This window comes from Ursus maritimus (assembly GCF_017311325.1).
Source record: "Ursus maritimus isolate PB19 chromosome X unlocalized genomic scaffold, ASM1731132v1 scaffold_X1, whole genome shotgun sequence".
Lineage (NCBI taxonomy): Eukaryota > Metazoa > Chordata > Mammalia > Carnivora > Ursidae > Ursus > Ursus maritimus.
In genome coordinates, this window is record NW_024423319.1 from 73,367,743 (window position 1) to 73,382,312 (window position 14,570).

Below are 14,570 nucleotides of genomic sequence, written 5' to 3' on the forward strand. Positions count from 1 at the left end.
TGCAGGCATCTTGATGTTTCGCTCAGAAGTTCTTTACCACACATAGTCTAAGAATAAGGATATAACAGCATGATACTACCATTCACCTAATAAAATTAGCATTAGTTCAGTAGTATCTAATACTTGGTTCTTATTTAAATTTCTCTGGTTATCTCAGTGTCCTTTATGGCCTGCCCCACCCCCAACTCAGGATCCAATCCGCGTTCAAACATTAAGTATTTTGAGTGTCTCTTAATCTAGAACTGTTCTCTCCGCCTATTTTGATTTTCATGGCATTGACTTTTTTGAAGAGTCCAGGCCAGTTGTCTCCTAAAATATCCCATATTCTGGATTTGTCTGATTGTTTTCTCATTGATTATGTTTAGATTAAATGTCTTTGGCAAGATTACTACATAGGTGATATTATGTACTTACTACACCACATCAAGAAGCACATAATGTCAGGTTTTCTCACTATTTTGATCATCTTGTTTAAGTGGTGATCCCCAGAACCCTCTAATAATAAAGGTATGTTTTTCCCTTTGTAATTAGCATGTGGGTGAATATCCTGTTCCCTAACAACCTTTCTCTCAGTAGTTGTAGCATCCATTGATGATCATTGCCTAACTCCGTTGTTATATTGGGGGTTGCAAAATAGTGGTTTTTCTAATTATAGCATTCTTTCTACATTAACTCGCATTCTATAAGGAAGAGCTTCCCTTTTCTTTCTGTTTATTTCTATGGATTCTGAAATTCTTCCTTTTGTACACTTAATGTAACGTAATTTATTAACACTATTTGTACTTGTGATGCCCATATTGTCTTACATTTGACCTCTTAAAGCCAAATCCTGTGTCCTTTTGGAACAATCCTGTAAATCTTTGAGAGTGTCTTTGCTTTTCTGACACGAGATGTTCTAGGCTGTCCTTGAAATTTCCTTGTTCGAGACCTAGAATCAGCCATTTCTTCAAGGAGCCCTGGTTCCTTTTATTGGGGAATGGCTTTTAGAACCAAGATCTAGGTGTTAGGTATGCTCATTGCCACTGAGATGTCATTGCTTCTAGGCTTTTAGTGGACAGAACTAGGAAGTAAATACATATTGTAAATCACATATCAGAACCTTCATATCAAAACTTCCAATTCAAATCATATCTTCCTCCTCTTCCCCCATTCATATCTGTATCCTTTCTCTGTTTCCCAGCATGAATATGTTTATTCATTTGCTCTGTCTGTACATCTGTTAGGTACAGAACAGTTTGAGAATTATAATGCCAATAGCACTAACAACAAACCTATTAAGTAAATTCAGGGTGTTTCCTGTAGTTTGTTGTCCTTAGACTATATGCCACTGCAGTTGTACAGTCAGGTTATTACATTCAAAATATTTGAATTCTCTTTTGTGTGTGATTTTTAATCAATTTGATATACAGTTATATTCATTTGTTTCTTATTGAGGTAAAATTGATAGATACCATTATGTAAGCTTCAGAGGTACAGTATTATAGATCGGTATTTATACACGTTACAAAGTGATCACCACCGTAAGTCTAGTTACCACCCATCACCATACAGTTTGTTTTTGCTTCTATTAAGTTTGGGGTTCTTTTTTCCATTCCTGATTTAATTTATCAATATCTGTAATAGTCATTATGTTTTGAAGCACATTAGAAAAGGAAAAAAGGAAAATTTAGTGTCTTGATGCCATACAATGGAAAGGAAGAAGTTGAATGGGCTTTTAGTGATTGAGGGAAACGCAAACTAGTTTTTTTTTTTCAAACCAGTTTTTCATTTCTTCCTTGTTTCCATTGTAAGTTTAGCCTCCTAGCCCTTGAACCCTAAGATAGAATGTTGGAGCCGGAAGGGTTCTTGAAATTTCTTTAGCCTAGTTCCTTATCTTCCGAATAGGAAACTGAGGTGAAGTTGTGGCTNNNCTAGTACTTTATTAATTTGGAGATCTTATGAGGCCTTGCCCGAGCTGAGCCTTAGAATATGGATATCTCAGGGCGCCTGGGTAGCGCAGTTGTTAAGCGTCTGCCTTCGGCTCAGGGCGTGATCCCGGCGTTCCGGGATCGAGCCCTACATCGGGCTCCTCCGCTGGGAGCCTGCTTCTTCTCTCCTGCTTCTTCCTCTCCCACTCCCCCTGCTTGTGTTCCCTCTCTCGCTGGCTATCTCTCTGTCAAATAAGTAAATAAAATCTTTAAAAAAAAAAAATATGGATATCTGGCCTTTGGTTTGGGTTTTTCCTCCTCAGGCTCATGCTCAGGTACTTTGGACTTCTTCATTGTAGTTGCTTTTTTTCTGGGGACTAGAGGTAGGGACTGCATGCTATGAAAGTGTTATTGATTACAGTGCAGATGAGGTTCGCAGAAAGTCTCTGGTTCTCAAGTTCCCTAAACAGCAACTTCCTCCGAAGAAGAAACGGCGAGTTGGAACCACTGTTCACTGTGACTACTTAAATGTGAGTATCTGCGTTGCTTCTTTCTGACCAGATGGGGTTCCCATTGATTCCTCCAGCCCTCTAATCCATGGCTCTGGCACAGCCTTAGATTCTCCCTTTGGCCTTGCCCTGAAAATTACATGTACTGTTCATTACAAGATTCCTAAGCTATAGCTAGAAAGTATTGTTTGTTTTTCTTATCTAAAGAAGCACTCTGATTTCTTGTTTCTCCTTAGAGACCTCATAAGTCCATCCACCGGCGCCGGACAGATCCAATGGTGACATTGTCCTCCATTTTGGAGTCTATCATCAATGATATGAGAGATCTTCCAAATGTGAGTTCATCGCATTCATATCTACAGTAGGAATGGCAAAGCCGTTTGTTCTATCTGTGATTTCAGATAGAGGGCAGTAGAGTATACTCATAGGTATGTGGAACTCCTAATTCCTTGGGCTGTAGTTTTTTGGGTTTGTTTTACTTTTATTTTTTATTTTTTATTTTTTTTATTTTTTTAAAGATTGGAGGGGGCAGGCTCACAGCGGAAGAGCCTGATGGGGGGCTTGATCCCATAACGCCGGGATCACGCCCTGAGCCGAAGGCAGACGCCCAACCGCTGTGCCACCCAGGCGCCCCTGTTTTATTTTTATTTGTTAAATAGCTTAGTAGATGAAACAGACCTACCTGCTTCATCTAGAAAGATTCCTTTGAGAGTTGATGGCCAGGTAGACAGGTAAGGTGTGAGAGAGTCTTCAGGAATTAGCTCTGACAAGTGTTCTTTGCTCATGGATAGTGCTGTCTCTTATCTGCACAGACCTACCCTTTCCATACTCCAGTCAATGCAAAGGTTGTAAAGGACTACTACAAAATCATCACTCGACCAATGGACTTACAAACACTCCGTGAAAATGTGCGCAAACGCCTCTACCCATCTCGGGAAGAGTTCAGAGAGCATTTGGAGCTAATCGTGAAAAATAGTGCAACCTATAATGGTAAGAATCACCTGTTCCTTGACTGCAGAGGTCACCTTTCAGATCCTTTGTCTCTTATTAGTCCTAAATTTAGACTAGATTGGACTGAAAGGATCTATAGTGTATGAGTGCATTTGGGGCTTATGAAAATCAGATAGTGCACATTTTTGTCATTTAATGTTGCTTCTTTTTAGTCCCACATTTTAATGTATTCTCTGGAGAATTTGGAGTCTGTTGAAATGAAACAGTTGCAGGGAGATTAGTGGGAGGAAGAAGTGGGCCTGATTAAATAGAAGGGAGAGACAGTGTGGATGGAACCTATGCAGAGTGTGTGCCTGCGACCATATCTGCTGTGGGTGAATCTTTGATTTGATCTACAGATTTGTTATAGAGGCTCTTACATGTTCACTTTGCTCTAAATCTGCAAAGGGAGGGGGGGAAGAAGTGTGCTTTCTGTGTCCTAAAAGAGGGGAAACAGTACAGTTTCTGCACGTCAAGGATCAAGGTTTCTGATCTCCAGTTGTATCCTGGAGCACAGATTCATGTATTTAAGTGTGGGGATTAAGGGTACAGATAGAGAATGAAACCTGGCCCTGCCACTTACTGATTAAATTACCCGATACAAGTTCTTAGCCTCTCACAGCCTCCTCAGTTTTGTCATCTGTAAACATGGGACAAGAGCAGTACTTAGATTCCCAGACGTTTTATAAGCAAGCCTGACCCATTTATCTAGTCTCCTGTCCGATGCCTGGCTCCCATACCTACTAGAGACTCCTGCCAGATTCAACGTTATATTTCACTAAATATCCTGTGCCTTTGCTTCATGCCCCTTGCACGGTCTTTGCCCCGTCTAGAATGCCCTTTGTTCCCTTTCAGTGGGAACATGCCCTATGAATTTCCATTCATATTTCCAGACCAGCTCGTATCATCTCTTCATGAAGACTTAGATTCCCCAAAATACCCATTTTTTAAAAAATTTTCTGTTCTTCCCAGCACAATTAAATCAACTTAATGACTCTTACTATGTTATATATAATTATTTGTGTATCTGAATCTCCCATCACTTTGTGACCTCCTGGAGAGACTATGTCTTATTCATCTTTGTATTTTCAGGGCCTAGCAGAGTGCTAGTCACACACAAGGGAAGAACACATTTGTTAGGCCCAACTGTCATTCAAGTTACAAGGATAAATACCTAAAAGTCAGATTGGAAGAGGAATGAGAAGGTGTTTAAGAGTCGACTTTGAAAGTACAGAGCTGAGGTACCTGTGGGTCATTTAGGTGGAGATGTTAGTACAAAATTGAAAAATCTAAGTTATGAGCTTGTCACAGCTTTATATCCCCCTCTAGCTCAATCCTCTTTCTTCCTCCTACCCATTGCTGATGACAGTAGTAGTAGCAAAACTACCAGTGGCTCCAGGTGTTTTACTTGCATTATTTTCTTTATTTCACCGTAAGAAATCTCTGAAATGGGTACTATTATAATCCTCATTTTACAAATGAGCAGATAAGCTTATAGTGTTTAAATAACTTGACTAAGGTGGTCACACTGCTAAAAAGTGGCAGAGATGTGAATCCATTCTCACCTCACAGCCCTGGAGTTGTCTTCTGCAGAAGTACTAGCAACCTCCTAATTGCTGGATCAAGTGGCCACATTCCAGAAATACCTGTTTATTTAAACAACTTCATTGAGATAATAATTCACATACTGTACGATTCACGCATTTAAAGTGGTTAGTTTTAATGTGTGTTACCCATGTGGTAGCATGGATTGGTACTTCATTCTTTTTATCATCACATAATATTCCACTGTATAGATATACCCCATTTTTAAAATGTGTTCATCAGTTTGTAGACATCTACGTTATTTGTACTTTTTGGTTAGTACAAATAATGCTGCTGTGAACATTTGTCTGTAAGCTTTTGTGTGGACATTTGTTTTCATTTCTCTTGGGTATATACCTAGGGGTGGAATTGCTGGTAACTCGTGGTAGATGTTTAAGTTTTTTGAGAAACTGTCATATTGTTTTCCAGAGCAACTGCAGCATTTTTAATCCCATCAGCAGTGTGTAAGTGTTCTAATTTCTCCACACCCTTGTCAACACTTGTGTTATTATCCGTCTTTTTTACTCTAGCCATCTTGGTGGATGTGAAATGGTATTGTGGTTTTGATCTGCATTTTCCTGGTGTTCCAGGAAATGGGGTTGAGCATCTTTTTCCCCCAGTTTTGCTGAGCTATAATTGATACACAGCACCGTATAAGTTTAAGGTGTACAGCATAATGGTTTGGCTTACTGTAGTGCGAAATGATTACCACAGTAATTTTAGTAAGCATCTGTCATCTCATATAGACACAAGAAGAAGAAGAAAAAAAATTTTCTTCCTTGTGATGAAAACTCTCAGGGTTAACTATCAGTAGCTGTATTGTATCTCATACAGCAGTGTTAACTGTAGTCCTCATGCTGTACAAGTACTTACTTATCTTACAATTACAAGTTTGTACCTTTTGACCACCTTCCTCCAATTTCCCCCTGCCTCTGGTAACCACAAACCTGATCTCTTTTTCTACAAGTTTGGTTTTGTTTTTGTTTTTAAAGATTCTACACATAAGTGAAATCACACAGTTTTTGTCTTTGATGTTGAACATCTTTGCATGTGCTTAGAAGTCTCTTGAACTCCAGTGTGGTTGGCACTATTGACCACTTGTCGCTGCTCGATACTCTCTTCTCTCTTTTCTAGGAGTACTTTCTCTAATTATTTCTTCTCTTTTTCATTCTCATGACTTCAGTTGCCATATATCCACTGATATCACTGTCTCCAGCCCATGCCTCTCTTCTGAGCTCCATACTCAGGTTTCCGGTTGCCTGCCAGACATGTCCATTTTTCAGTGCCCTACTGGCAGCTCTTTATCTGGTTGCCTTATTTAGACTGATGATATTACCATCTGTCTCATTGTACAACCTAGAAATGATGGTCATTGTTAGTTCCACCCTCTCTGCCCCATATTCAGAGATCACTAAGTCCCATAAATTGTACCCTCTACAGTTTGCTAGAACACATCCCCTTCCTTTCCGTCTCTGTTGCTACTGTCTTAGTTGAAGCCCTTGTCGTTTCTTGTTTGACCCCTTGCAGCAGCTTCCAGACTTTCCCTTTGCTGCTTGCCTTAATTCTTCACACTGTTGATAGGGTAATTTTTTCTAAAACACAAATTAAAAAAATTTTCCAGCAAAAAATCCTTAGTGGCTTTCTGTCACCTATGAGACCTTTATAATGTGGCCCCTCCCGCCTTTCCAAGTTCCATTTCCTGTTTCTCCCCCACACATACCTGTGCTGCAGTTGTACCAAACTGCTTGCGGTTCCTGTGAAATGTGGTGTCTCCTGTTTCTGTTAATTTGCTTATTTTGTATCTTTGTATACTTTTTCTTCCCTCGAAAATATCTTTCTACCCTACTGTCTACCTGACGGACCTCTACTCTTCATTAATGACACTAAAATGTCAGTCACAGCAAGCCTTCCCTGCTTCGCAGTATGCAGATTTAATTGTTATAAAAACAGGTTGCAACACGTTTCATATGCAACCCTACCATATTTCATAGCAACCAGTGTATTCCTCTATTTGCAGTATACTCAGTTTTTTAAAACTTCATTATGGAAATTGTTAGGTATGTACAGAAGTAGAGAGAATAAACCTCAGCACATCTATTCATCTAGTTCAGCAATTACCCTCATGGCTGATTCTTGTTTAGTCTGTATTTCCAGACATATCATTTCATCCATAAATACTTCAAGCACTCCTACTCTGTCTTGGCAATGATTTATTTTCATGTCATTTTCTTTGACCCAAGAGCTAAGGTAGGAACTATGTCTTATTTTCCCTTTATTCTCATCATTGAACACATCACAGACCATCATTAATCATATGTTGGGGCGCCTGGGTGGCTCAGTTGTTGGGCATCTGTCTTCGGCTCAGGGCGTGATCCTGGGATTGAGCCCTGCGTGGGGCTCCCTGCTTAGCGGGGAGCCTGCTTCTTCTTCTCCCACTCGCTTGTGTTCCCTCTTGCTGGCTGTCTCTCTGTCAAGTAAATAAATAAAATCTTAAAAAAAAAAAACCATTCGTTGAATGAATAAACAAATGAATGGTAAATTAATTAGTTGAGAATAGAGTTGAGGTTTGGGGTGTGGGGAACACTTACGTAAACGAATAGAGGAAGATAGTAAAACAAAGGATACTGAAAGGAAATAGAATTACTGGCTAGTTGAAAATCTTTTAACTGTCCCTATAATGAGCTTAAATCAAGGCAGCCATAAATGGGAACTGTAGGAAGTAGTTCGAGGATTTCCTGAAGCTCCCATTATGGATTTTAAGGAAACTAAATAGTCCGAGATCAGATGGAAAGTCTTTTATGAGAAAGGCTTTGGATTAGCCATATGTTGGGAGAACATCACAAACCATGAGTTGTATAAACAAAAATTGCAATCACAAATTTTATATGCTAAGTATGGAAAGATTATATCCTCAGCCATCCTTAAACAAATTGTCATTCCCCGTTCATTATTATTACTTTCAAGGTATTAAAGGCAGCAGTATCAGTAGTAGTATTGTTGGATGTACATAAATAAGGAAGAGAGTTAAAATTAGTTTTTTTATCTATATTGTGTATCTGCCATGTGTTAGCACTGAAAAATGGAGATAAGACTGTATATCTCTCTAATCTAGCAGCTAGGCTGGTGCCTGACACCGTATTAGGTGTTTAAAGTAAATGTGTTAAAAGTCTAGAGAGGTATTGGCAGCTCTCATCTCCTGTGTTTAATGGTCTCATCTCTTATTGTTCCTCTACAAATTTAGGTCCAAAGCACTCATTGACCCAGATCTCTCAATCCATGCTGGATCTCTGTGATGAAAAACTCAAAGAGGTAAGATATTTAAAATGAGAGAAAGGCAGGGGTGACTGGATGGCTCAGTGGGAAGAGTATGCAACTCTTGATCTCGGGGTCATGAGTTTGAGCCCCATGTTGGGTGTAGAGGTAACTTAAATAAATAGTAAAAATGAATAAATAAAATGAGAAAAAGGCATGGAATTTGGGGAGGGCTGGTAGCAGGGTTGAGGAAGGAGGGAGTGTAACAGAAGAGTAGAGAAATGTAGGAGTAGCACATCTTTAGTGTGTTAGAGATTGGAAGGGACCTTAGAAATCATATAATCCAATTCCTTCTTTTGTAGATGGAAAAACTGAGATCTGTAGAAGAAAATTACTTGCCCCAGACATCATGGTTATTAAGTACTGTAGCTAGGATTGAAATCTAGAACCCACATAACTTTAGAAAAGCCCAAGGAAAGTGAATTTCCAAGAAGTCAGCTAGAGCTGAGAGACTGTGTTTTGGCAGAGAGGAATTTTAATTTCTAAAAGATTTTCTTTAGAGAGTGAGTAGGGAGAGGGACAGAGGGAGAGGGGGAGAGAGAATCTTAAGCAGGCTCCACGTGGAGCCTGACACAGGGCTGGATCTTAAAACCCTGAGATCCCGACTTGAGCTGAAATCAAGAGTCAGACACTTAACTGACTGAGCCACCTAGGCATCCCTAAAAGATTTTCTATGATTTTCTATATTCCATTTTCTTTTTTTTCTTAAGATTTTATTTATTCCTTTTTTTGGCGGGGGTGGGGGGAGAGCAGAGGGAGAGGGGCAAGCAGATTCTGTGCTGAGCATGGAGCCTGACATTGGGCTCGATCTCAGGACCCTGAGATCATGACCTGAGCCAAAACCAAGAGTCAGATGCTTAACCAACTGAGCCACCCAAGCACCCCTATATTCCACTTACCAAAAAATGGCACCTTACAAGCTTACAAAAAATAGAAGTATGATTATGATGTTAATATTAAAGTGGACATTTCATAAAAGAGGATAGTAAATGGCTGATAAACATGGAAAGATTCCTCAACTTGATTGATCATTGTGGAAATGGAAATTTAAACCATGTTTAGATATTACTACATGCCCACCAGAAAGGCTAAAATCTGAAAAAACTAAAAAATAATTTTAAAAAACTGATAGTACTAAGTGTTGGGGAGGATGTGGAGCAATTGGAACAGTCCTAGTACAGTCTGAAATGATTTTTTTTTAAAGATGTTATTTATTTATTTGACAGAGAGCACAAGCAGGGGGAGCGGCAGGCAGAGGGAGAGGGAGAAGCAGACTCCCCGCTGAGCAGGGAGCCCGACGTGGGGCTCAGTCCTAGGACCCTGGGATCATGACCTGAGCCGAAGGCAGACGCTTAACCGACTGAGCCACCCAGGCGTCCCTGAAACGAATTTATTGGGTTAGATTCCCTTAGGTAAAAGTCACTAATCAACGATATGTTCCGTGTTTTCAGCAATAGTATACAGCAAAAACAGTGTAACATTAAAACCTAACTAAAATTGTTGTGGGAGCTAAGTTATCAATTCCCAGGGATGTATGTTTTTGGTGATCTGTAAGAACAGGAAATAGAATACCTAAAGTAGTGATTGGTACATCCTTTTCGATCCTTTACCTAGGATATCATTTCTCTCATTTGGACTTTCTGCCTAGAACTGAAGTTGAGAATTCAAAGTTAGGCCTTTTTGGGCAAGGGCAATAGACAACTGAACAGTAAGTTATCCATAAGTTTCTGCAGTGATTACACCTCAAGGAAACCTGTTTTTCCTTTGCTTTGTTTCATGCCAGAAAGAAGATAAATTGGCTCGTTTAGAGAAAGCTATCAACCCCTTGCTGGATGATGATGACCAAGTAGCATTTTCTTTCATTCTGGACAACATTGTCACCCAGAAAATGATGGCAGTTCCAGATGTAAGTAGTCTCTGTGCTAAATGCTGTGAAGACAGTGTAGGGGAAGGGAAAGGATAGTAGAATGTGCGTGTGTATGTGTGTAGGGGAGTTTGGAGGGTAGTGTTTGTAAATTCAAACTGGTACGATTTAAAAAACTGACCCTTGTGCTGTGTGAGTGCTTGATCATTAAAATCAGAGGCCAGGAACCTGTGGATATAGAGAGATTCTTTCTTCCTGTTGTTGAAAGTTCCTGAATAGCCCTGGAGAGAAATTAGGATGCCAGCTAATGGGAGGCTTTGGATTGAGAGGTGCTTCTTGACAAATTGGCAGTTTATTAATTATCCAGTGTTTATCGTCTTTTTGATTTTTTTTTTTTTTTTTCTTTTACAACTTTATGGCAGGGCTGCCATGTTCACTGTATATATCATTTTTTTGGTAATGGTTCTCCCTTAGGAATGCTGAACTGAATTTCCTTTTGTGTTGTAGGCATATGTTATATATGTGTTAATGCTATAAAACTTCTGGATGGGACTGGGGAATAAGAAGTTTTAATTGTGAGTATAGAACAGGGGTTCTTCCTTAAAGGAATCCGTGAACCCTTCAAGTTATATACAAAATTTTGTGTGATTATGTCTCTGGGAAAAGGGGTTCATAACTTTTGTTGGAACCTTAGGAATATTTGTGACCCAACGAAGATTGAGAATCTCTGGTATAAAGAACGGTTTCCATTTAATTTCTCATGCTTTGTTTTCTAGTCTTGGCCATTTCATCACCCAGTTAATAAGAAGTTTGTTCCAGATTATTACAAAGTGATTGTCAGCCCAATGGATTTAGAGACTATACGTAAGGTGAGTGATTCGATCTAAAAATGTCTTTTTGGAAGCCAATAATTTGTACATATATCTGAGTCCCCTGGTTCTTTTAATCACAGAATATCTCCAAGCACAAGTACCAGAGTCGGGAGAGCTTTCTAGATGATGTCAACCTTATTCTGACCAACAGTGTTAAGTATAATGGTGGGTATTTCTCCTTTTTTTTTTTCTTTCCATCATTCTATCCATCCAGTGTTAGTTAGCATTATTAAAGTTTAATTGCATGAAGTAGCCTTGAACAGTACTCTGCCTTTTTTTAATTTATTTTTTATTTTTGTAATATATTTTTTTAAGATTTTATTTTATTTATGTGACAGAGACAGCCAGCGAGAGAGGGAACACAAGCAGGGGGAGTGGGAGAGGAAGAAGCAGGCTCCCAGCGGAGGAGCCTGATGTGGGGCTCGATCCCGGAACACTGGGATCATGCCCTGAGCCGAAGGCAGACGCTTAACGACTGCGCTACCCAGGCGCCCCTGCCTTTTTTTTTAAAGCAGGCACATATTTTAGTGTGTTTTGTAAAGTTTGCTAATAACTTTTAATGATGGAAAAGCAACGTACATTTATTTTTTTAAACTTCAGAAAGCACAGAAAAATGAGAGGAGAATAAAAATCAAATTGGTATTACTTTGGGCTTTGCGCCATCACTGCTTTCCATGAGATGTGAAAATTCACCTGTGCTCCAGGCCCTTAGATGGAGCTTAAGGAAATGCGTGACTATAGACCATGAGCTTTCTCAGAGCATGGAGTTTTTGGTCAGTACGTGAACTGATAATATATGCCAAGTTAGTTACTTAACTTCTGTGCTAACTACTCAAATCTACTGGTTGGAAAGATGTGGTCACTCTGCCCACATAATTCACAATCCAGTTTATGGAGAGAGGCTGTTAAAATGCAGTTTGACAAGGGCTGTGTTAGAAGGATATACAAAGTGCACTAGTGGAGAAAAAGGAGCACCTTCTCCTACGGGTTAGGAAAGGCTTCATAAATAAGCTAATAAAGATCAGTTTTGAATGACTGACTTGTTAAGTAAACATTGAGCACCTAATATATGCTGGCCCTGGTAGATGCTACAAATATAAAATCAACTTAGCTATGATTCCTGCCCTCAGATTGGTTGTAGTTTATTTGGGAAAACAGAAAAGAAAGTTTACTAGAAGTTAAATATTATGCTAGATATATGCACAGAGTGCCAGAGGGACACAGAGACAGGCTATTTATTTAAATAGACTTAAGCTTATGGGCTTAAGAAACAAGTTGTTGGGGTTGCAGTTATGTGTACATGTTGGTGAATGACTGGTTATATTGTAGAAGTCTCTAGGAGTCAAATCCTAGAGATCTTTGTGTGTGCCCTGTGTCGTATTTAAGAGATTTTATTTTATCCTAAGTGGAAAGACATTGAGGAATTAAGCAGTGATTCGGTGATCTCATATTAATTCCTTAAGCAAAACAGAAGAGGGAGCTAAGGGCATTTGAGAGAATTGCCTGGCATAGTGAGGTCTCAACTAAAAAATCCGCATGATTATATGACTTTTCTGCAGCAGTATTCAACAGCCCAACTAGTGTGACTGTACATTTGCTAGATAGATGGGACAGAGAATTGGAGGGAGGAGGTGAAGGAAGGGACAGCCAGAAAGGCAGATGAGGAAATGGGCATCAAGAAGAGAATGTTTAATACCACGGGGGAATGAAAGAAGGGGCAAGTTCAGAAAAACGATACTTGACTAGAGCTTACATATATCATTAAAGGAAGGTGGTAGGAGATGAGCCTTCATTTTTCTTTCATCGGAGTTGGTTTAAAAGAATCTGCTTTCTCCCTCGTGTTCTTCTTATTGCTCTTTGGAAATCAGAGAGTGGAAGTGCCCTTTGTCAGGTCAGTTATCTCTCCATTATTGACTCCTGAAAATACCTAAAGCTGATCAGCCAGAATTCTGGTAAAAGAAGTGTTGAGAGGCTCACAGATGTCTAAAAATGACTGTAACAAGTGATAAAGCACGAGTGTTACAGAAAGCCTGCTTGGCCTTGGTGATGGCTGGCTTAAGATATAAGGCAGATTTAAAAGGAGCTAATATAAGGTAATAAGAAAAAATCCAGAAGATGCTAAATGAAAAATGAGCAAAGGGCAGACAGGCAAATCATAGAAGACCAAAATTAAATCGCTAATGAACATGAATACTCAGTTCACACCCAGTAATCAAAGAAATGCAAATTGAAACAAAGAGGTACCTTTTTTCCGCACCTATTAGATGAACTCCGTTTTTTTTTTTTTTTAATGGAAGTATTCAATACTTGTGAAGCAGGTGCTCTCACATACTGCTGTTGGCAGTATAAACTTGTAAGACATTTCCGGAAAGCTCTTTGGCAGCATTGAGAGACTTCAAAATAGTTAAGTGAACAGACTTTGTAATCAGGTAGGCTTGAATTTGAATATTGGCCCCACCACTTAATAGCAGTGTGACTTTGGGCAAGTAACTTAGCCTTTGCTTTCCTGTCTGTAAAATGGGAATAATAATAGTACCTCCCTCAGAGGGCTGTTGCGAGGATTAAGTAAAATAATGCACGTAAGTGTTTAATATACATGCATGGTATATACAACATGGTAGAAGAATCTGCCCTAATCAGGGATGTAGACAAAGATATTCATGATAGTGTTATTTATAATTAACGAGAAATAACCTGAATGGTTAATGTAAAGGGAATGATTAATTATTGTGCCATCTGTATGATGGATTATTATATAAAGATTGAGTGCTCTTTTTTTAAAAAAAAATTAAATGACAAAAGTATTCACAGTGTTAAGTGGGAAAAGCAGAACACAAAACTTCATCTAAGTTAACACTTTTTTTAAAAGTTGCGTATGGTTAGAAAAATCTGGAAAGAAACACTATTTCTGAGATGTAGGGTTAGGATTTTCTTTGTTTTCATCTTTTATAGTATGAAAGTCAGGAAGCTCTTCCTAGAGGTTTTTGAATTTTGAAGGATGATGATTATAGTAGCTAATTTTATATTCAGTACCTTCTGTGCCAAGCCGAATAGTAAAGTAGAGAACAGTGGGGAAGAAGTTCCAGGCAGAGTGCCTTGGATAGGGAAGTTCGAATAGTTGATTTGACTAGGGTGAAGAGTAGGAGATACTTTTGGTGGTAAAAGATGAGTTTCGAGGTAGACGGGGTAGATCACAAAAGGCCTACTATGTCACACTAAGCCTTTAAAAGGAAAGAGGATCAATAAGGTCATTCTGGAAGCTATCTGAAGAATGGATAGGAGGGGAATTAGATATAGAGACCAATAGAGAAACTGTGGACAATAGTCCAGGTTAAAAATACTGAGGGCTTGGGGCGCCTGGGTGGCTCAGACAGTTAAGCGTCTGCCTTTGGCTCAGGTCACGAGTCTCGGGGTCCTGGGATTGAGCCCTGCGTCGGACTCCCTGCTCAGTGGGGAGTCTGCATCTCCCTCTACCTCTGCCCCTCCTCTCCGCTCGCACTCATTCTCTCTCTCTCTCTAATGAATAAATAAA

At 39.4% G+C, this 14,570-nt stretch overlaps 1 protein-coding gene across 3 annotated transcripts in view; it reads left to right on the forward strand.

The window, feature by feature from the left end:
* TAF1 (TATA-box binding protein associated factor 1) overlaps window positions 1-14,570 on the forward strand; it is a 69,533-nt gene that overhangs the window by 26,316 nt on the left and 28,647 nt on the right. For all 3 annotated transcript variants that reach the window (XM_040630904.1, XM_040630899.1, XM_040630907.1), the window contains exons 26-32: window positions 2,329-2,437; window positions 2,653-2,751; window positions 3,229-3,406; window positions 8,232-8,299; window positions 10,086-10,208; window positions 10,943-11,035; window positions 11,119-11,203. In XM_040630904.1, coding sequence (XP_040486838.1) covers window positions 2,329-2,437; window positions 2,653-2,751; window positions 3,229-3,406; window positions 8,232-8,299; window positions 10,086-10,208; window positions 10,943-11,035; window positions 11,119-11,203 — 755 coding nt within the window. The remainder of the gene's footprint in view (window positions 1-2,328; window positions 2,438-2,652; window positions 2,752-3,228; window positions 3,407-8,231; window positions 8,300-10,085; window positions 10,209-10,942; window positions 11,036-11,118; window positions 11,204-14,570) is intronic.